This window comes from Balaenoptera borealis, assembly GCF_965194805.1.
Source record: "Balaenoptera borealis genome assembly, chromosome: 13".
In the NCBI taxonomy this organism is placed as follows: Eukaryota; Metazoa; Chordata; class Mammalia; order Artiodactyla; family Balaenopteridae; genus Balaenoptera; species Balaenoptera borealis.
The window spans coordinates 38,461,609-38,485,852 of NC_138870.1; the positions used below are offsets into that span (position 1 = coordinate 38,461,609).

Consider the following 24,244-nt stretch of genomic DNA (forward strand, 5'->3'; position numbering starts at 1 on the left):
CATCAGTCATCACTGAAGATCCACATGATGCTGTTCTCTCTTCGGTAGTTACCTTGTTTTTGGAGTTTTGGAAGCGACGCCAGGCAGAACTTGAGTACGAATGGGACACTGTCGAGTTACAGCAGGAAGAACAACCCCGGCCAGAATATGAGGCACGGTGTACTCATGTGGTGATAAATGAGATCACTCAGGTAAAGAGTATGTTATCTAGATGCAATTCAGTCTATTTATTGCAGGGGTTCTCAACCTTGACTGCACATTGGAATCACGGAGTAGGGGCGGGCGCTTAAAAAATATTGATGCCCGTCTTCTGTCGCTATATACTCTGCCACTCAGTGGCCTGGGGTGCATTCTGGCACAGGATTTTTTTTTTTTAAAGCTGCTCTGGTGATTTTTAATGTACAGCCAAAGTGAAGGAGCACTACTAAGAACAGTAGGCACAGGAGATAAATGTGGTCCCTTCTTTCATAATAACAAAAATGAAAAAAAAAAAACCTCTTACATAAATGTATAAGAAAAGGTGCGTTGATTTGTGTCCTTTCATAGTACCAATAAAAATTAGACTCTATGACATAGATGTAGAAGGAAAGACACGTTGGTTTTCATAGTTGATTCTCAGTTTTTCACATGGTCCTTCATTATTACAGCCACCTTTTCATCGTAGACTAGCTCCTTTGTCTTGCACTACGCCTCGGTCACTGCTCCCCCTTCTGGTTGGTATGTGCACAGAGTAGGGTGACTCTTATCCTAAAATCGGAGAAAGAAATCCGTTGAGGCCAAACTATATTCAGGCCCTGTGCTAATCATTTTATCTAATTGGAAAGGTAAATTTGCTGCTGTTACTGCTGCTGCAGAATTAAAAAATAAAACTATATAATCTCTTTGTATAAGCATTCCAAAGCCAGTGAAAGACAATTTTTTTCAATCATCTGCATTATTGCCTCTTGCCATCAACACAGAAAATCTGGAGCTAATTGTACTTGTAGTCATCAGCATAAGGACAGTAGGTTTTGAATATGAATAACTCTTGGAAAGAAAATGCTTTTATCAAAAGCATCTGAAAATGTCTCCAACCATAGACTTTATAAATTGACTCACAGATTTACAGAATGTTGGCAGTAAAAGGGTCTGGAGGGAGCAGTTCAACCTCCTCATTTTATAAATGGAAAAAAATGAGGTTCAGTTACCTAACAGAAAATGACATTTGTCTTTTACAATGTAACAAGTTTTAAATAATCCCCATTATGAATAGTTCCCATTGTTTACGACGAAAGATGGGGGTCAAAGCATGTGTTGGTGAAAGGTTGTACATAACGAAAGCTGAAACTTAGACAAAATCGGATGTTCATAACGTTTTTGAATACTGAAAAACAAAAGCTTATGTTATTGGCAACATACAAAACATACTGAAGAAAAGACATTTTGGAAATTTAAATCTGTCCATTTTAAATTTAAAATTGCCAACTCATAAGTTAAATTTCCATTGTAACATTGCTTGTTAAAAAATTGAAGATGAAGGTTCATTTCTCCTTATCGTTCTTCCTCATTTTACCTTGATTGAGAACACGTCCTCAATGTCTAGAGAGGCCAGCGGTGTGGTGGTGAGGCCTTGGGAACAAAACTTCCTGAATTCATATCTGAACATAGCAAGTTTACTAGCTGAGTGATCTTGGACAACTTGTTAAGTTCTCTGTGCCCTAGTTTCCCCAGCTATAACACAGGAATAAGAAAGTTGCTTCCTCATATGATTGTGGTAAGGATTGATTGAGTTAATGGATAGAACCTACTTAGAATAGCACCTGGCACAGAGTAAATGCCATGTACCTGTTTGCAGCTATAATCACACTGTTGATTTCATTTCTAGAAAAATCTACATATATTCATATAAACTATAAAATGGACACTCTAAAGATTCATAGTTATACCTAATTAATACATAAAGCTCAACCAGAACACACACATTGGCTCCGTAGTACTTGCAGACATCTGTGACACTTTCTGTCCTGCACAGACTCTGGGTTATGACTGCAGTCACTTCTAAAATCTAAGACAAGCTCAGGAATGGTATTGTCAGATACCCAGACTCCTGAGCTCAGATCATGGCAGATAAACAGTTTGTTATTCACATTTGCATTTTCAAAAACTTATTAAAATGAACACTGAACATGTTTTGTTGTATGTATGTCTGAAACTGTTAACAAGCAAACATGCAATTATCAGTAAGGAGGCTGTGTCTGAAAACTAATTTTTTAAAAAAATTAAGCCTAGGATTCAGTGACCAATTAGGAGGAAAATCATTTCATTGGAGGAATCCCTTGATTGACTAAACTTCTTTTTATTTATTTATTTTTAATTAGGAAGAAGAGCGTATTCCCTTTACCACCTGGGGAAAGTGTATACGTATAACCCTCTGTGCCAGTGCTGTCTTTTTCTGGGTAAGAATCTGCCACAGATTTTTCTAGTATCTAATTTTAAATGTTGAGAAAACTGAAAGTCGAGCTGGAAACTATGTAGCTTCATAGAGAAGATTGTTTCCAGAGAACAACTCAGCCACCACATGGAGCAACTCTCAAGGTTTCACAATATCTTCTGCTACCCGTGGCTCTTCCAGCTCCTTTCACCTCATTTGTTTAAATCAGATCTGTGGTTCAGGATTTTCAAGTTTCTAATGAAGAGACCAGACGGGAGGCATCAAGAATTCTAAAATTCTCCAAGAGTAACAACTAATATAAAATGTCTAGGAATAGCCTTAACAAAAAGATAATAGGAACTATAAAAAAAAAACATAAAAACTACTGAAAGACATAAAAGAGGCCTTAAACAAATGATTCTAGATAAAAAGACAATGTTTCTAAAATATCAGAACTTATGAAATTAGTTTTGGGTTTATTATTAATAAAATCATATTAGTAATATAATAATAAGTAATATAATGAGAGTTTTATTAGCTCAAGAACAGCCAGCTTAGAGAACAGGACATGAAGCCCAGATATGGGCTCACTAATAATTTAATATATGAAAAGGAAGGCATTACAAATCAGAGAGATAAGTAAAGATTATTCAATAAATGGTAATGGAACACTTTTTAGCTATTTGGGAAAAAAAGATTGAAATCATGCTATGAACCACATACTGTGATAAATTCCAGAAATATTAAAAAACATTTTAAAAAGTAATACCATAAAAAACTAGAAATAAATATTGATGAATATACAATCTCTAGATGTGGAAGAAGTTTCAGAGGAAAGTATTTAAAGATTTCCATACATCAAAAGCGTCCTAAGTTTAAACAAAACACCAGAGGAAATATTTGTTAACAAATAGGGCAAAGGGCTAATTCCTTCAATACGTAAATACTTCAGAGCACTTCTGAGACAACACCAAAAATCTCAGGAGCTAAGAAGGCAGAGAAGATGAATACACATTCAGAAAGGGAAAAAATATCGTGGCAAATGTCAAACCTCAGTGGTAATTAAATCAGTGCACATTAAAGTGAAATACAATTTTTCACCTGTCAAGTGATAAGACTCTGTGTTTGTAAGGCTTAAGTGCCATAGTACTCTCATACCTATGCTATTGGATTTTTACACTGCTCCAGCCTTCTTAGAAAGCAGTTTGGCAGTACATGTCAAAGTCAAAAATATTCATATGCTTTAATCCACTAATTCAGCTTTTAAAAACTTTTAATCAGGAAGTATTTCAAAGTGGCAAGTAAAAGTCATATATATATATATATATATATATATATATATATATATACACACACACACATATATAATATGTATCTCCATGGTAGTAGTAATAATGTATTTTTAAATTTGGGTGGGAGGTATGTGGACATTCATTTTACTGCAAAGTTTTATAGCTCACATATATTATGAAATTTGTAAGTATTTTAACATTTTATTCAAACCCTCTTCAATGAAGAAAAAAATAAAACCAAAAAAAAAAAAAAACAATGGCAAGTAGAAGTCAGACATATATATATATACACATATATAATACATAAATATTTTTGTTTATATATAAATGTTATATAAATATTGATTATATATATTATATATATATAAAACCTCAGCCAAAATGTCCTCCTTCCAACCCTTCATACAGTAGAATATTGTGCAGCCATGAAAAAGTATGTCCACGAAAATATTTTATGACATGTAAAAATGTCATGATTATGATAGGCTTAAGAATAAAATTAATATGTAAAATATTTTATATGAAAACAACGCATAGTTCTGAATGAATTACACCTATGTATAGATACATTTTTTTTTCTATTTTTATTTTTTATTCTTCATTTTGATAGTTGGAGTCTTTCAATTGTAGGTGACAGAAAATCACTCTCCAATTGGTTTAAACAACAACCAGAAAATGGGGTTGGGTGAGATTTCTTGGTTCCTGTAACTGAAAATCTCATATCTGAGGTATGACTTCAGTCAAGAATAGATACTGTAGCCCAGATGATGTCAAGGCTGGTTTTGTTCTGTCTTCACTCTGTGTCCAGTGGTGTCCCAGCATGGTGATTCTAGGCATCCCTCATGGGTGCAAGATGGCTGCAGCTTTCCAGATCTCACATCACATCCAAGCCAAGAAAGGTCTCCTTTAGCAGCAACCCCTGTTGACAGAGGAAGCTCGTCTTTCATGGGCACTAGCACATATCTCCTCACATCTTGGTGGCTCTTAATAGGTTATTTGCCAATCCTTGAATCAGGTGCTGGGGCCAATAGGATGAGACACCTGTTTGTGTCAAACCAATTGGGATCTACATCTGGAGCCCTGGGGAGGGTTGGGCAGTCGAGCCCAAACCACTAGACTTAAAAACAGAAGGGAGATTATTTACTCTAAAGCAAAATCTAGGTCCTCTTCTAAGACAGGGTACAGATCCAGCGCAGCAAAAGCAACCAGTGTCCACTAGCAGGTACTTTCAGATTTTCTCTAATGAGCGTATATTAAAGTTATGATCAGAAAAGAGGATATGTAAGCAACTTGAGGAAGGAGAATGAAAAGTTTTCCTGTTTCCTAAGAAATATTGAACCCCTTAAGTGCTCTCAAGAAAAATGGAAACACGTCAAGTTTGTAAAAGTTCTGAAATGAATTAGAATTCATTTCATAAGCCATGTAGGGGGCAGTGCCATATAAAGGTTTGTGTATCTTTGGACTCTGAGTATCTCAGTTCTCTCGCTTACTAGTTGCTTAATTTGGGACAAATAGCTTCATCTCTATGTGGCTCTATTTCCTCATCTGTAAAAAGAGAATACTACCTACCTCACAGGATGGTTGTGAGGATTTTAAAAATATATGTGTGCTGAAGCAATAGTAAGCATTAAAGAATCTTACATATTATAATTACTTAATATGTCATTTTAAAAATTACTAGCAGAGTTTTAAAATATATATATACTATCAATATTTAAATGGCCTGTGTGGGTTATGCTGAGAGGAAGACTTGATATACCTTCTCTGATACATTTTTCTCAACCTTAATTAATTTTCACATCTAATCTCACACACACACACACACACACACAGTGTTATTCCTTTCACAAGTATGAAGGCTTAACTGTGAAGAAAAGGAGATAATGAGATTAAAGGAGGAAATATAATACTTTCTCTACAAACTGATAGCTTAAAAAGTAAGAAAGTCATCTTTTTAACACTTTGGTCACCATAATCATAGCTAACGTTTAGATAGTACTTTTCATGTGCCAGGGCTTAATGCCCTAATTGTTTTTACCTGTAGTAACTCATTGAAGCCTCACAATAATCCTATAAATCAGTGGCTTTTATTATCCCCTCATTATATGGGTGAGGAAATTGAAACCCCCAAAGGCTAAGTAATTTGCACAAGGTCCCCCCAGCTAGTGGTGGAGCTGGGATTCGAACGCGGGAGTCCAGCCATGCTTGTGGATCACTCCCTCTACTGCCCTCCACAGGTGGAAACCAGCCTCCCTCTGTGACTGTAAACACACGACGTGATTGCTTGGTACTGAAATTCATATTCTTTATAGCTTTCTCTATCACGGCAGTCATCAGGAGCCATCAGAGACATTGAGTACATGCTTCTGGAGTGTGTCCAAGAAGGTAGATGTAAGGAAAGCAGTTTAAAAATGGGACCTTTGATGTACCTTGTTCAGGGGCCAGAGAAAACCTGCCTAGTAAGGAAGTGAAACCCTACCAACCACACGCAGATTATGTTTCAGACCACCCCCACTGACCTTGGGTCTATGCAGTCAAAACTACAATGGACTAGGAAAATGAATCCTGTGCAAGTGCAGGTATAAATAACTGCCAGTTTAAGGTCTCAAGATCCGAGTATGAAAAGCGTGTGAAGCGTTTATCATCAGAGACCTGCCTGCTGCCATTTCCAATAGTGACCTTGGGGCATCTCTGCAGCTTCACTGGTCCTGTTCAAAATCTCCTCAGCTACGGGAACGAAGACAACAGCCAGCACCTGCTGACCCCTGAGTCAGTAATAGGTTCTCTGTTGGAAGGAAACGTATCCTCTTAATGGATTACAAATGAGCAAAACCCACTCATTCATAACCTAAATAATTCCATAATTATTATTCTACAAAGGGATGTTTTCACTGGTTCTGCTATCACAGACTTTTTTCTTCTACCAGAACATGCTACCAGTTACTCCATTTTTACTCCATCTGAAGATATTCTCTCTCTCTCTCTCTCTCTCTCTCTCTCTCCCCCCCTCCCCCTCTCCCTCTTTTTATTAGGCCTTCTTTTTTAGAGCAGTTTTGGGTTTACAGAAAAATTCACAGGAAGTACAGAGTTCCCACAGACCTCCTCATTCCCTGCTCACAGCTGCTCCTGCTATTAACATCTTCCATTAGTGGGTGCACCAACTCTTTTGACTGCCATCATTTCTTCTCCTTTCTTTGAAATTTAACGTGCCTGATTTTCACCTCTCTTGTGGCATTTATGTGAGATTTACATCACTTCACAATGCATGTTGTCCATTTGGGCATGGGGCCAATTTTTAAGTGTAAAAGTGTATTTGTGAGTCTCACGCTGCTGTGTTTATTGTGTTTTCAGATCCTTTTGATCGTTGCTTCAGTTATCGGGATCATTGTCTACAGGCTCTCAGTGTTCATTGTATTTTCTGCAAAACTTCCCAAAAACCTTAATGGAACAGACCCAATCCAGAAGTATCTGACTCCACAGATGGCCACGTCCATCACCGCTTCCCTCATCAGCTTTATCATCATCATGATCCTGAACACCATATATGAGAAAGTGGCAATCATGATTACTAACTTTGGTAAGGTCCTGCTATATATATAGCGTGATTTCTAAGCCATCTTTAGAATCAGGTAAAAATAGAGACTGTATGTTTTAGGCATTTCAATTCCAGTATGTTACAATTTTTAGAAAATTTCAAGTGTAAACATATTTTCTCTAGCCTGTACGAGAAATGAATTATCTCTAGCTTTGCATTGGTAAGAGGGACAAAGCAAAGACAATCATTATAATGCCCAAGCTCTGTGTAAACAGATCAGTGCTGAATAATATTTTCAGTTACATTAGATCATGTACCCTATTGTTGAAAGTAAATGGTCTCTTTATTGCAAACAAGTGGAAGAGGGTCATGGTTCCAGTGGCAGATCTGCTTGCTCCCGCATTGCTGAGAGGACAAGCAATCACAGTGTTATGTGTCTTCCTCCCACGCTGTTCATATTAATATAGCTCCACACTCATCAGCTCTGGCTTTTATAATAAAGGTTTCTTCTCTCTGGCTTGTATCCCAGGCAGCTGCTTAGTAGCCAAAGTTAAGTGCTTCCCACACGCTGCATTTGGCTGGGTCGTTCTACAAATGGTCACCTTTGGAGTGGTCATCTTCTGAAAATGATAAGACCGATTTAAATTCTAAACTAGAAGGATGACCCGTTTTGTCTTCCCCAAATGCTTCTAGCAAGTTGCCCCGTGTTTTGTTTGTTTTCTTCAACAGGCCTACCTTATTGCAGTTCAGGAAGACAAGAGAATATCATTTAGCAGGCTGTTCAACTTTAATTTTCTGTCTTACATTGAAAGAAGACAGTTCTTGCCTATTTGATATCATTGTGCTTATAAATTTTAAGGAACAGTTGACTGTTTTCTGCCTTGTGGGATATTGTGTTCATGGGGGAGAGACTCTTACAACAATGTGTAAACTTGGAATTAACATAGTAGCTATATTAAGAAATTCAAAACAGTTGAAGTGGAAACTGTGAACTTTTTTTTAAATCATGTTAACTCATGTATCAGTGTCTTTGATTACCGTCTCAAAGCTGTTCACAATTTTAAAATCTTAACATTTCTTTTAACTACAGAACTCCCAAGGACCCAGACTGATTATGAGAACAGCCTAACCATGAAGATGTTCTTATTCCAGTTTGTCAACTACTACTCTTCGTGTTTCTACATCGCATTCTTTAAGGGCAAATTTGTGGGTTATCCAGGAGACCCAGTTTATTGGCTCGGAAAATACAGAAATGAAGAGGTGTGAATGTAGAATTGTGTTCTCTTGACAATTTAAGCTGTTCCATGTTTTCTCTCACTTGCCCAATGAAGAGTTTCTTCATTGTACATTCCTTAGATTTTTTTTTTAGCCTAAACAAGAATATCAGAAAAAATAAAATTAATGACTTTTTCATGTTAGACCCATCTAAAATTTAAATAGGACTTTCTTTTTAATATTTCAGTGTGACCCAGGTGGCTGTCTCCTTGAGCTGACAACGCAGCTGATAATCATCATGGGAGGAAAAGCGATCTGGAATAACATACAAGAGGTGTTACTTCCGTGAGTACCGAGTCGTGTGATCTTAGGGATAGAACGGCCCACCCATCCAAGTCATTTCCCTGCTTGTCTAGCTGCATGCAGCCACTTCTAAAATGGAGTAGACCCTCTGCTTATTAAAGGTCTCTGGATAAGATGATCCAACCAACAGTGTACATGTATCCAGTGTTTAAGAATTATATTTAAAAACCTCCGTCTTTAGATTTAACAAAAATCCCCATCTGCTGTAGTTTTTGCCTATTAGCCCATTGTTGGTGGCTGTTGGATCATAGCCCTTTGAGAGGTGGCCCTTGTTGGAGCTTCGAACTAAGTTTTTCCACAACTTCTTACAACTTTCTCCTCCTTTTATACACGCGTTTAAAAATCAGTAATAGTAACTTGTTGAGTTCCTAGTATGTGCCAGTCGCTGTATTAAGTGCTTTATTTATCTCTGTCATTTAATCATCCAAACAATCCTTATTTTTACCTCCCTTTTGCAAATGAAGAATCTGTGTTTTAACGAGGTTAAACGATTTGCCCAAGTTCATGTAGCCAATAAGAGGCTACTGTGGGGTTCAAATGTAAAACCCCATGGCTCCAAACGCATGTGCTTTTAAGAACAGAGGTTCTCTTAATGGTCCTAAGGCACCAGGTTACATAGCGTGTTAAGAGACGGTTGTCTAAAATAACTACAAAAGTTTTGACTTACTGTTCTTTTCCTAGAAATGAGAAGAACAGATGTTAGCTGAGGTCACCCTGTCCTTTTAATTTTCACATAAGTCCGATCCCATATCACAGTGGACAAGTCCAGTGCCATCTGCAATTTCTGCATATTTCAAGGAGCTTATTGTATTAGTGTTCTGTTGCTGCTTCAACAAGTATCCCCAAACTTAATGGCAACAGGAAGAAAATAGGGGGAAGAAGCCCACAAAACAACAACGAATTTACTATCTTGTGGTTCTGGAACTCAGAAGTCTGCAGAGGTCTCATTGGGCTAAAGTCAAGGTGCTGGCAGGGCTGTTTCCTTCAGGTTCTATGGTAATCTGTATCTTTTACCTTTTCTAGCTCCTAGAGGCCACCGACATCCCTTGGTCTGTGACCTCCTTTCTCCATCTCACAGCCAGCAAGATTGCAGGTCTGTGACTCTTTTCTGTGGTCACATCTCCCTCCCTCACTCCTCCCTTCTCTTCTGCCTCCGTCTTCCACTTTTAATGACCCTTTGATTACACTGGGCCCACCTGGATAATCCAGGCTCGTCTCTGTTAGAGTCAGCTGATTAGCAACCTTAAGTGCATCTGCAACCATAATTCGTATGTTCTGGGTATTAGGATATGGACATCTTTGGGGGGACCGTTTTTCTGCCTACCACATTAACCTTTTCAAGATAATTTCTGGCTCTGAGTTTCTGTTCTCACAAAACTGTTGATCTCTCTTCTGTCTTGCCTCCCACTCCTGTACTTTCTGCTCCTGCCAGCCTGAACGCAGAGGGCAGCCTTCTCAGTGTCCTGCAAAACCACTCACACGAGCAGGGCTTACTGATGTTTGGGGCATGGAGGAGAAACTCAAACAACTTGAATTTCGAAATGCAGAACCTCCATCTTTTCAGTCTCTTATCCCACTATACACCTGGGAATTTTGCTGCGGTTGTTGTTTATTTATCACCCTTCTTTGTGGGCTCTAGAATCCTGCCCTTCTGCCCTGTCTTCCTCCCGTCACGTCCAACTTCCTTCTCATTCTTTCTCTTCCCTCCCCTAACCTTTCTTCTCTGTCCCTCATTACCAAGTTTCTGTTCATTCTCTTTGTAGAGCAGTTAAATTCTTTTTTTTTTTTTTTCTTTCTGTTTTTGTAGAACAAAACCCTCTGGGTTTCAGTGTGTCCTTCCACATTTCTTCACCAGGGCTTTATCCCCCATCTTCAGTGAGAATTATCAGTGTCTGTCTGTAAACAAAGACGTCTCCCTTTTCCCCACTTCAAACCGTCCCCCTCAAAAAAAGATTCTGATCTTAGCTGTGAAATGAGTATATTTTTGCCCTACTGTGCAGTAGACAGCCCTTACCTTGGGCTCATAGTTAGATTTTTCCCAATGAGTAAAAGTAGGTCATGTGCAAATAATACTGTGTTTCTATGTGAAAATAAATATATCAAATAGAGGAAAGGCTTAACTCATTACCAATAAAAAAAAGCATTTTCTGAAGGAAATAGGTTAATTATTTAACCCTAAATTTTTGTGAATAATTTGTTGTCAGTGAGCTATTTTCTGATTTAAACAATCAAGGAGAAGAGTATATTTCCTAAACGGGTACTCACTGAGAAATTCATACAAAATGAAACTTGTTCACGTGAAATATTTAAAAACAAAGGATGTATTATAGTATCTGTGGTCTGTTTATACCTTCACTTCAAGTAAGCACATTGTTGCAAGTTCCAGTGAGCTGAACTTCGCCTTCAGATATTTCTTCTACTAGCCTTGTTTGAAAACTAGGAGCACTAAATCAGCGCTCCAGCGCCAGTCCGTGGCCCGGGGGTTGGGGACGCCTGCGCTAAATGTTAGGCAAATTAGAGAGTGGGTTGGGTTCTTCCCATCACTGCATCTGCTCTTTGTAAAGGTGCCAGTTTCCTTCCTACGTTTTCATACAAACTTTTAACATACTAAAGATATATCAGTTACTTTTGCTACCCAAAACCACACCCATCCCAATAATACATAGGAAGGGAAAAGAAAACTTATAAAATTTAGTAGCTATTTTCACACCATTTAAATATGTCAAAAGGAACATAGGAAACAAGGAACAAAGGAAATGAATTTCACCATATACTCACCTGCCTCCACCCCCAACTCCACTTGGGGTCCTTGACCAGGATTCTCAGAGCAAATGAAGGCCACGTGGTGCTGTGATCCAGGCTCCATCTGGGGGGGAGGGGGGGGGGTCTCTCCAGCACCTGGGTCAGCACCTGGCATTTAGTAGGTCTTCAGTAAGAGCCAACTGAGTGAATGAGTGACTCATACGCTTCAAATACAAACATCAGTAAATTAATAGAATTGTTCGTTGGACCCTGAGAAGAAGCTTAGAGCCCTTTGGCTCTAGCCTCACTTTTTTGATAGTTGGGGCATGCCTGGGAATTTTATTCTGTACTTGACAAAAAAGCTAGTACAATTCCTGTGTTAAGCTACTTGCTTTGGAGAAATTTTATGATAAAATGTTAAGAAAAATAGAGTTAAATATCCAAAACGCCTTAGCATTGTCCTTTGCTGTTTAGATAATGGATGGCCGTAATTTTCTTCTTTATATGTTTTCTATATTTTCCTCAGTGAGTATTCGCTATTCAGATAATAAGAAAAAGCAAACTCTTAACAAGAGGAAATGTTTCCTCTCAAGATATGATTTGGCTAGAGAATGAATCAGAGACATACAATAAGAGAATCCTAAATGCAGGGATCCCTCACTCTACACACTCGGTCTTAAAATTCAGGAACAGTAAACTCAGGAGCAAAATAGATTCAGATGGTGAAGGATGCTTGTATTCAAAATTAGCAAGTGGGAATGTCCTAAACAGAAATGGTAATTGGTATGTGGATTAAATATGATAATGAAGAGACAAAGACAAAATGGGGTGTAAAGTGCTTCACACCATGCTTTACACATAATAAGTACTCAGTAAAGGGCAATTTGTTACGATACTGTTACACTAATATGCATGGTCAATTGCTAAGAAAATTATTTTGTAACCCCTGGTAGAGGGAGGAAGCTTCCAGCCTTGGCCAGGGGAAGAAGTATCCAGTGTCTGTATTTTTTTAAAGTTCTGTATGTGATTCTCATGTGCAGTCAGATTGATATACCTGTACTAGAGTCATAACCCAATAGAATATCCAAAAGACCATGGGCAGTGATGAATAGACTGCAACCCAAGATTTCCTGCTACAGATGAGTGGTTCAATTCAGACTGAACAAGAGGCTCAGAGCCGAAGATCAGAAAAGCAAGCTAGTCATTTCTTCTCATTTGACCTAATATGATTGGTGGAGGCAATGGAGGCAGTACGGTACAAGAAACAAGTACCAGATGAGTTAGTCATGCAAGTGGCTGCCAGGACAGAAGTTTCATCCTGAATCCAAGTCATCATGGGTTTGGGTCCCCGATAGTAAAAGACCTGCTTCTCTGGGGCATGGAGAGGATTCCGCAAGAGGCTGAGGCTGGAAATGTGAGGCAGAGTGAAAAGTAAACCAGTAGAAACCAGTGATCTTGAGTTTGGGTGTCATGAAGGGTGATGGATGTGTGCGGTCCTCGGTGCCACGTGTGCGACAAGGCCCCTGGAATGTCTGTAAAACTGCGGATTCCTGGCCACACCTCAGACTTGACTGATCACAGAGCTCTGGGTTGTGGCCTAGGAAGTAGCACCAGCAACAAGCGTTCCACATCATTCTTATAAGTGCTGGAGTGAGATCTGAGTCAAGATTCTAAGTAACTTAGGCTGCATTTACTGTTGGCCTCAGCCAGTTAGCCTGTATTGGTCAAAAAGATAATCCCACACAGGGGATTTTGATGTGTTAGGAAGTTTACTAAATACCTCACCTGTTCTGAATCATTTAATCCTGGTAACAACCCTGGGCAGTGTAGGTTTTATCACCCCATTTTATGTGAACTTGACTGAAGTTAAATAACGAATAAGCAATGAAGTGTGGATTCCGATTCAGGGGTGTCTGAGTCCATATCCCCTCCACTTCCACAGCCTCCTGCTATTCCCCTAATGTCATAGAAGAAAGAAGTGGGGAAAGATTGTGAAGCCAGGGCCATGTTTCGTTGTAGAGAAATCTCCCCTTAGCAAACCTGGGGGAGTGGTCAGTGAACAGTTAACACTGACATCAGTAGCAACGGGCAACCCATCATGGTCAGCTATTTTTAATTCACCTCTTACACTCTGTGTGTGTGTGTGTGTGTGTGTACGTGTACACACGCGTGTTCACGTGCAACGTATACAATGGTCTTTACAGTGAAATCCACACAAACGTGCTGTGTCGTCAGCTGGAGCTTAGCCAGATGCTAAGTTGTTTGTTGTTGTCGTGCGTCTTCTGATGAAGTCGACAAGTAAACCGCGAGCCAGCTGTTGCTTCAGGGGACAATAGCCCTGTAGAATACAGGTGCACACCTTGTTTCACTGACAACTGTTTCCGATTTCTTTTCAGTTCAAATTGCCATTAAAAAAGTGGGGACGGGGCTTCCCTGGTGGCACAGTGGATAAGAATCCACTTGCCAATGCAGGGGACGCAGGTTCAAGCCCTGGTCTGGGAAGATCCCACATGCTGCAGAGCAACTAGGCCTGTGAGCCACAACTACTGAGCCTCCGCGTCTGGAGCCTGTGCTCCGTAACAAGAGAGGCCGCGCACTGCGATGAAGAGGGGCCCCCGCTTGCCGCAACTAGAGAAAGCCCTCGCACAGAAACGAAGACCCAACACAGCCATAAATTAATTAATTAATTAATTAATTTTTTAAAAAAGAGGTATCTCTAAACATTAAAAAAAAAGTGGGGACGCGTTCATTTGGCTCACAAGTTTCTGAGAAAGAAAACCGCATAACCCAGGAGGAGACACCAGGCTGCTCTGCGGGGCAGCATCCAGTAGGGGGCAGAGCACTGGGCCGCCAGTTGGGGCTGTGTTTCCTGCAAGCTCTGCACTGACTTTGAGGATGCATGTCACTTCTTTGGTCTTTAATTTGTTCAGCCGAAAATAGGGTCTTGGAGCTGTTTTATCCGGTGTCAAAGTATGTCCCTTTTCTGCTCCATGTCCCTCAATGGCTCCCCACTTCCTTCAGAGTGAAAAACGGCCCAAACCCTCACCGTGGTCTCTTAGGCTCCCCCACCCCCCGCCACAACCAACAGACTTATTTTCCTCTTAGCCCTGGACCACACTGGCCTCCATGCTTTGTTTATTTTCTCTGGTGATTTTCAGTCTGGAAAGACCATCTTCGATAATAGCAGGGAAATGGAAAAAAAAACCCAAAACTAAAGTTAATCAAATGGGGAAAGTATCTTTTAAAAATTAAAATGCCCACATGAAAAGGAGGTAGGAGGAAAAATCATAGTAGTTACAATTTGGATAAACCCAGGTATGTAGTCAATACTATTTTTCAAAATATTTTGGGGAAGGGAGGCAGAAATAAAAAGAAATTGAGCATGAAAACAAGAAATTAAATTCTTGGGAAGATGATGTGTTCAGCTCGAAAAACCAGTAATACTTTTATGCCTTTGGTCTGACAATATTCTGATTGATAATTTGATCTTTTTTGGCAGCTGGGTCATGAATCTAATTGGACGGTGTCGCACAGTTTCGGGAGCAGAAAAGAAAACCCCACGATGGGAACAGGACTACCATCTGCAGCCCATGGGCAAACTGGGATTATTTTATGAATACCTTGAAATGAGTAAGTCACTCGTGAGATTTTTGGGTGATATGAATTATATTGGAACATGTTTTGGATCCCCAAAGTATCGATTCTAGAGCCAGATAATTATCTAGCCTATTGAAATGGAGTCCGTTTTTCTCCACTCGATAAAATTATACAATCAGGCTTTCAAATAAGGTGACCGTGTGTATCTTTGTCAACATTGATGTTGTACAGAGCTGAAGATTTATTACCCAGCAATGAAATGGAATATTCATCGAGGTATGTCTTCACCATTGATTGTTGGAGGATCCTAACCATGTTGTCTAAGAATGAACTCAGAGCTGTTATTAGATGTGACTCAGCCTGGGCTGGAGTCCATGCAGCACAGCTGCTGGCTAATACCCTTCTGAACAGAGTCGTATAAGCAAGCCTGTGCAGAAAGCCCGTGGGAGCAAGAGTCACAGGGTCCCCCCCACCCTCCACATCTCACACTTGCCTTTGACATTATATCTATGTCTTCTGGCCAGTGGTTTCTGCCTGGTTCCTTGAGTGACCTCAGGGCAAATCAGTGGCTTGAATTCGGGAACTATTTTGCTGGTTTGGAATTAAGATTTAGCACAGGTCCCCTCCTTCTCGAATGTCTTTGTCCATTTCTGTAGTATTTGCTTGGGCTCTGTTTCTCTTCAGTTGAACTTGATTTTGAGCTCTCAGTTGCCTTTAAATGGATGCATCTCAAAATAGATTTCCATAGGAAACACCATCTTTTCTATTATGCATGACACACTTTTATCTAATAGAAGGCTAACAATAGACATGTTTTGTATCTGTGCCCTTTCAGCTCACCACTGCGTTGAATTACAGTTTTTTAAGCTTAGGAGAACAGGAAAGGATTTTGACAGGCTTTGCATTTACGCATGGGGGTTTGTGTATTTGTAGAGACACCCTTTTGTGGTTCCTGTTTGTCAGTCTGCAGATAGAGGGAGGTTTTTATTAAATCACATTCTATATATAAAATAATTGCTTTTAAAAATATACATTATACATGGAAACGCACCTGCTTCCTTCAGTGAGTGAAAGGTTCATCTTGTAGCTTCTTCAGTCAACAATGCTTTGCGGCCGGGAGTCTGATTTGAATTTCATTTTTGCTTTTGTTATGTTTCATGACCAGGTTCCATTAAGGGTGTAGCTGTGGTAAATAATGTAGAAGCTATGTTTATTTATTTATTCTGTTTATTTTCAAAAGAACTACAAGACAATTACCTGTTATTCCAAAATGAGTCATAATTGTAAATATTTCTTATTGGAGCTGTTATCAGCATTAATAATAACAGCATTCTGGGACAGAATATCATTTGTTATTTTAACACAAAAAAAAAACCTTGGAAAAGTTATTTTTTCTGTAGTTAGACAAATAAATGGTATTGAAAGGAAAAGTTATATGGTCATGCTTTGGGGAGAAATTGATAGGACTTGTAGAATTTCATAGTCTCATTAAAATAATTACCAACTAAATAATTTGGCCTCACACGGATGGACCTAGAGATTATCAGACTAAGTGAAATAAGTCAGACGGAGAAAGACAAATATCATGTGATATCACTTATATGTAGAATCTAGAAAGATGATACAAATGAACTTACTTACAATACAGAAACAGACTCACAGACATAGAAAACAAAATTATGGTTACCAAAGAGGAAAGGGGGGGAAGGATAAATTAGGAGTTTGGGATTAACAGATCCATACTATTGATACTTTATATAAAATAAACAACAAGGTCCTACTCTTTAGCACAGGGAACTATATTTAAAAATAATAATAATAAAATAATAATTCAGCCTCACCCTACCCTATAAGAAAGGATGGAATAACAGTGGTTATAGAGAAATTAAAAATTTTTTTTTCTTTTCCATTATGGTTTATTACAGGATATTGAATATAGTTCTTTTGCTATACAGTAGGACCTTGTTGTTTATCTATTTTATATATAATAGTTTTTATCTGCTAATCCCAAACTCCTAATTTATCCCTCCCCCAGTTTTTTAGATTTATTAAATTGTTTTCCTATTATCCAAATAATCCTTAATGAATTAGAAAAATTAATCAGTTTCTGAGAGTAGGCAGTCTGTTATTCTGTATTCAACACCAGAGTGAAATGTATGTTTTGTTCTTCTGGTTTGTGGGAGATAGAATTTCCAAATGCCCTTTGAATTATTTTTGTTCCTCTAAAGTAAACATAGAGTGCCTTTGGGGGTGAGCTCATCCCCACAGTTTCCTCCTTCCAGTTTTCCCTGTATTCATTAATGACAGCACCATCTACCTTTTTAATTATGCATCTTGGCTACTGAAGGGAAACATCTTCTGACAGACAGCACTGGAGCCCCCCACCCTTGCTTAGTTAGGCCTTGCGCCCAGCTACCAGCTCTGGTCCCCTCTGCCGCATGGAGGGAACTCCAACTGCCCTCTGCCTGAAAACCCTTTCCCTCCTTTTCTACCTGGAAGAGTTCCTACCCAGCCTCAGCAGGAACCCTCAACTTTTCACACAGACTTTCTGCTCTCTTCTCTAGGTATCAATAGCACTTGACTCTTGTCTTGATAGTATGTGATTGTGTGCATGCCTCTCTCCCTGGCTAGACTGGTCCTGTTGGAGGTTAGCACTCAGGCCTTTGCATCTTTCAGTCCTCAGCTGGGACACCACTGCCTGGACCCTCAGAAATATTCAAGTGACTTGAGCTTGGAGTCGCAACACACCCAAATACAACTGTTAGTTGAATTTACAGTGGCCTTGCCTCAGCGGCCCCCGCCAGGTTCTATAGAGGCATATGTGTTTTGAGTGAAATTTCTTTATTTTGTTTAGTGAATTCCCCACCATCCTTTGAGATTATTAGAGTGAGCCTGGGTTGTTAACCAAAATTGCCTCCCCAGGTGAATGGTCCTGACTTCTGAGAACTCAGACTTGGGACCTAAGAGAAATAGTCTGTCAGTCTTAAAATCTGAAAAGCCACAGGATACCGTTTTGTACTTAGAGCACCGTACAGCACAAACAGCTGTCTCTCGAGAACTTGATGATGCCTTCCCAGTGGGCGGGTGCTACAGATGAAATGCAGTAAAGTGATGAAGTGGGCCCTGCTGGTCTCTGGTACTGCCTCTTTCACCCTTGCATGTTCACTTGATCTTACCTTAATATATTATTTTCTCCATTTAATTTACTGTAATTAATACCACTTGTTCTTCAACATCTCCTTGCACCTACCCCTCTCTTTCCCTCTCTCTCCAGTGCTACACCCTCTCAGGCCTCCTCTGCACTCTCCAGGACCAGGCCTGTCTTCCCCCACTCCCCCATCTCTGCTCTGTTTCTTCCCACCACCTGCATTGACATTTCCTCACCTTTGCAGGATGAACTTTCCAAAATGGCAACTAGGTGACTGGGGAGGATTTGTAGGCCTCTCATCTCTTTACTCATTCATTCATCCATGCATCTAACAACGATTGAGCAACTGCTTTGCCAAACACTGTATCAATTGCTGGGGATACCAAGAAAAGTAAGACTTGGTATCTGGCCTCCCAGGGCCAAGCAATGGATGGTGAGTACTTGGTGGATTGCTAAGCAGGTGAACACAAATCAGACTTCCTAGAGCAGGTGATATTTAAACTGGATGTTGAAGGGTGAATGGAAGGTAGCTATCTAAAGTGTGATAGAGGTAATGGACATTTCACGCAGAGAGATGGGTGCAGTTTCAAGTACAAGGGCATGAAACAGCTTGGCCAGTTCAGAGAATGGCAAGTAAACAAAGTATGGCTAGAACAAAGGATCCGTAGGTGGGAATATCAGGTAAGCAAGGGGTATATCATGATGGGTCTTGTGTGCTTAACCAGGAGACTTGAACTTATCCTTAAAGAAATAGGGATACCTTGGAATATTTGTAAGCAAGAGAATTGCATAGTGTTTATGTCAAAGAAGATCAGATTATTCTGGCAGCAGAATGAAGATAATATTTTGGTTGGGGCCTGCATTTGGTGGGGAGAGGGTATTTCAGGGGGCTACACCGGGTAACCCACACAACAAGGGATAAGCACCTACATAGGGGCTATGGGCTGAGGAAAAGGAGACAGATTAGATAGGTGTTAAAGAGATGACTAGAATGGCAGGTGAGGAATAGAACTGTTAAGATAACTTCTAGGAGAGTGAATATGCAGGGTGGAATATAAGGAGAGGGGTTGGTTTTGAAAACATGGTTCTGTGTTGGATATTTTGAGTGTGAGGTGTCTATGAGACATCTGAGAGGCGAGGTCTGTTATTAAATTGGATTTGCCAGTCAGGAACTCAGAGGAGCTGCGGGTGAGACCATGGGGGTGATTCGGGCATTGCCAGGCAGAGAATTGATGATGAGGCCCTGGGGAAAAGGGGCGTTTAAAGGGTAAATGGGAGAAGAAAAATCCGCAAAGAGAAAGAAGAATAGCAGAACAGTTGGGAGAAAACTAGCAGAGAAGGCTATCACCTTGCTTGAAAGGGATTTGAATATTGACTAAAAGGAGCATAATGAAAAGGGAGAGGGGGAGGCAAAAAAACAAGAGCGAATAAATAAAGTCCCCTTAATTGCCGGGACTGTGGGAAAAAATACAAGAAGCACTATAGTTAGATATCTTTAAAAATTTATATCTCTGTGTGTGTGTGTGTATGTGTACACACACACTTCTACCATGGCTTTTTAAAACTATTTAAGTAAACAAAAATCAAGGGGGAAAAACATTCCACAGAGAGGAAAATATTTGGCCATATCAAAAGCTGCCGGCAGGGGGCGGGGGTGGGGGTGGGGAGGGCACTGCGGGAAAAGCTGCCCAGTAATCAAATAAACAAGGACTGAAAACGTACACTGGCTTTGGCACGCGCAGCCACCAACAGAGTTAGCAAGACGAGTTTCAGTGCAGTGGTGAGGGCCACAGAGGATGCAGAGCTTTGAGTGATGGAGAGATAATCAGCGCAGGTACTTCTTCAAGAAACTTGACTTTAAAGAAGAAAGCATAGAAAGTATCAGAGAGCAATTCAGGGTCATGAGAAAGTTTCAGGCAAGGGTTGTTTTTGTTTTTACAATGGATGTTTTTTGCCTTGCTGAGTTGATAGGCCTTTGTTGTTGTTCTTGGTTTCAAAAGTTGTTTAGAAAGTTCTTCTCACTTGAATATCAGAGCAGATTATACCATGCTGGTTTTTTTCTGGTGCTTTATTTTTTAATTAAAAATGTTTAATCCATCGAATTTATTTTGATATCAAAAGTGAGGTCTCCATACCAGTTCTTCTAATGATTTAGCTAATTACTCCAATACTTGAATCCACTGATTTGAAACATCATTTTTATAATATACTAAAATCCCATGAATATCTGCATCTGTTCTTGAAATCTATTTAATTCATACTCTCTATTAATGCACTAGTTCTGAACTGTTACCATAGCAATATAATACACATTAATATCTCTTAGAGCTGGTCCCATTTTATCCTTTTTCAGAAACATCCCTCCTCATTATTTCACTTGTGTACTTGTATATATTTCTTGAAGAACTTTAGCATCACCTTTCAGCTTTTTTTCTTAAATCCATTTGGGATTATTAACTAAATTTGCATTCAAATTCTAAACTTTATTTTGGAGAAAAAAATCTGACATGTCCCCAGACTTGAGTCTTCCCAATTAACAGTATGGTGCATCCATTCATTCATCATTCATTTGTTTTTCTTTATTTTTTTAAGTCAATTATCATAACCATCTTAACATTTCTCACTAATTTATTTCTAAATAGTCTGTGCCTTTGTTGTCATTATGAATGGTATCTTTTCTCCTCTGGATTTTTAACTGGCTTTACTGCTAATAAAGTCCTAATTTCTGGCTTCTCTTGAATAGTAAGGAGATCTGGCAGCATTGGGCCCTCGTTCCAATACGGTGCCTCTGAGCAGTCCCTTCCATTAGGACGTCCGCTTGCCAGTTCGCCAGTTACTGTACCCATTCCACACATTTCTCTTGCTTGCCTGGCCCCTGGAGGCGGATGAGTTCATTTAGGGTTGGGTGACTCATGGACACAGATGTTGACATCACTGCTCGGTGACATGCTGCTGACTCTATAACGTCACGAACTCTGGTCCTTGCCTGTGTGATTTCCCTGAACACAGCGGCTCCTGCCTGGCCTGTAGACTGGCCAGATCTTTCCAACCCTGACTGCTTTTCTGCGACACTTTCTGGCCTCTCATATCAGAAGCAATTGCCAGCTCCTCCTACCCAGCCACCGCCTCCAGAGTCTTGCCCTTCCTGGCCAGAGTGATCCCTGCCCCTTGGCTGAGCAATAGCCCTAAAGGGCCTGTAAACTTTCCTCTGATCCACTGTCTTAGTTATATCCCTATGCTAATTCACTTGAAAGGTCCGCCAGTTAGGAGAGAAGGGTGTGAAACTTTTAGATCTCTGGCCTTATCATAGCTAACCCTACCTTCCCGTGGTACAGCTTCCCCCAGATCTCTTCTGCCCCATCTATAGCGAAGCCACGTAAATTACAGACAAAGGGAAAGAACTTCTAAGCCACCACCCCAATTTTGACTTAGTGTGACCATATAGACTGCAACAATATCGAAACAAAAGTTCCTGAAAAAGGATTATATTTTGACTTATTAAGACACTTACTGCATACATTTCCATGATTTGTAATAATATCCCAAATTCTCTGAATGTGCTGTACTTGCATTCACAGACTCAGGGGAGCTTGTTCATTTGCTTATTTTCAGCGTATTTCCTCCAGCATTCTCCAAACACAGGCTTCCCAAATTTACATTTGGTACATTTCTTATTTCTTTTTAGCTTGTTAGGTATTTCCACAATATTCCTTTTCTTTTTTTTTAACTCTAAATCACAAATCCTCTTCCAACATTCTATTATTTCTACAGTGAGAATGAATAATATGCTTAGAGTGTCCCAAGTGTATTACTAGCAAATAACTATGGTTGACTAAAGATTTTTAAATATGTTATTCCTATTAAGTGTATATATGTGAAAGAAACAGGCTATAATTCGTCTTCTTTCCAGAGGTTTTATATTTGTCTTTTGTTTGGATTCTTTCACTGTTGAACATTATTATTACCACGAATGTCTTTTCTCTTTGGGATTTAGTTCACTGTTTGCCTTTCTCTTTCTTAACGAGAGTAAAGGAATGTGTGTTGTCCTTGCATCCATCCACCACTCCATGATGTGTGTCCATTCCATTGACAGTTATTCAGTTTGGGTTCGTCACCTTATTTGTGGCCTCTTTTCCACTGGCCCCTCTGTTGGCTCTGGTGAACAATATATTGGAAATAAGAGTGGACGCGTGGAAACTGACTACCCAGTATAGACGCATGGTGCCAGAAAAAGCCCAGGACATCGGAGCATGGCAGCCCATCATGCAAGGAATAGCAATTATGGCTGTGGTGACCAATGTGAGTAAATAGGCTTCACAGGGTGAAGACCTTGCAAAGTCCAAAAATGCATTAGGGTTGCTTCCTAAGGAATCCAGTGTTGGGTATTTCATAATGTGGGAGGAAGATGCTAATACTGTCATTCATATAAACAACATAGTTGCTATAACTGTAATTGTTATTTTTTAATGTATTTTGTCTATTGTACATTATGTATTATTATTGGTGAATTACAAGACCTTACAGAGGCAGTTGCTAAGAATAGTGACCATTAAGCTACTGTCGCTCATTTGCTAGTTTTTATTCAATAGAAACGTGGTAGTAGTATTAACGGTAAGTACTAACTCTTTTAATCCTCACATGACTATAAAAGGAGTTACCCAACAGTGCTTTAATAATGGAGATAGAAATCTATCCATTTAGAGTTTGAAGACCCTAAAATAAGAACAATCATGCCACCACATTTTACTGTATATTCCAGACGACGAATTTAAAATAGGAAGTATTTGATGATGAAGTATAAACGCTTTGTGCATTCCCAGCCATTCCTTGCCTTCCTCGTGCCCAGGGGCAGAGGTTCCTTGAGGAGGCAGATTTAGGGCACGTCTCATCTCTCCTCACACCACCCGTGGTCTTTCCTACCCACTGTTGGTCATTAGCTAAGCATCCTCACGCCCTGCATGTGTCTGAGTGATGAGGGAATAGAACGCAGTTGTTTACATCCTGTACCGATTATGGACCAGTCTGAACAGTCTCTCTCCTTCCCCACCCCTGCCCTCACCGGCCAACAGGGAGCGGGCAAGCAGAGCAATTCCCATGCCAGCCCATCAGGGAACCGCCTTCCCTAGAAATGCCCGTACAACCAGGGCTATTTCCTCCCTTATTTCGCTGCCAATTTCACTCCCAGATTACAGTCCCCAACAAAGTGATATCCCAGTTTTAACAACTTCTTAATCAAGTCACACTTACCCTGCATCAGCCACCTTTTCCCACGAGCACTTGTAGAAACAGAACAGAGTGGGGCAGTGCCTGAGCCGCGGCTCCCAGCACTGCAGCTTCCCAACTGCACGATCTTGGGCCAAGCCTTAACCCTTCAGAGCTTCATTTTATCGTTTGTAAATCGAGTAATTCCCTATCACGTATTTTCAGACGATTATATACCACAAAGGGGGCTTAGGGAGGCCAGTGAGTTAATGCATGGAATGCACGGAGCCTGGTCCTCACGGAATGTTAGCAGCTGCTTTGTTATCATCTTGATTACACATCATCATTTACAGTGACAATGTAGACCTTGCCAGGTGTCAAAACTAGAGGCACAAGAATTTTACAGTGCGTCACTGTCTGGACCATGGTCACAGTTTTACACCATAAGACAAGTTATCTGGAACCCAGCTGTCACCCCCCAGGAACCCTCAATTTATCTGGATTGCATGCTGTCCCTCCTTTTTGGAGAAAGCTGGCAAATCACACACAAAACAACCGCTAGATTATGTCCGTTTCCATACACCCAGCTAGTCCCCACCTTCAGCGTCCACTGCGCTGCGAAACGTAGGCTGATGTTCAGAAATATGACAGCGAGGCCTTTCAAGCTCCACAGTCATAAAAGTATGAATCTGTCATGTTCAATATGCTATACGACACGAAGCCAGGCAGGAACGCGGACT

The 24,244-nt window shown here is 40.0% G+C and overlaps 1 protein-coding gene and 1 long non-coding RNA gene across 3 annotated transcripts in view; one reads left to right on the forward strand and one right to left on the reverse strand.

Moving 5' to 3' along the window:
• ANO6 (anoctamin 6) overlaps positions 1 to 24,244 on the forward strand; it is a 219,760-nt gene that overhangs the window by 178,522 nt on the left and 16,994 nt on the right. For both annotated transcript variants that reach the window (XM_082349376.1, XM_082349377.1), the window contains 7 exons: positions 49 to 191; positions 2,358 to 2,435; positions 7,054 to 7,279; positions 8,328 to 8,497; positions 8,700 to 8,797; positions 15,057 to 15,187; positions 22,396 to 22,601. In XM_082349376.1, the coding sequence (XP_082205502.1) occupies positions 49 to 191; positions 2,358 to 2,435; positions 7,054 to 7,279; positions 8,328 to 8,497; positions 8,700 to 8,797; positions 15,057 to 15,187; positions 22,396 to 22,601 (1,052 nt within the window). The remainder of the gene's footprint in view (positions 1 to 48; positions 192 to 2,357; positions 2,436 to 7,053; positions 7,280 to 8,327; positions 8,498 to 8,699; positions 8,798 to 15,056; positions 15,188 to 22,395; positions 22,602 to 24,244) is intronic.
• The window catches only part of LOC309608886, a 542,507-nt gene that overhangs the window by 175,167 nt on the left and 343,096 nt on the right, over positions 1 to 24,244 (reverse strand). The window lies entirely within an intron of this gene.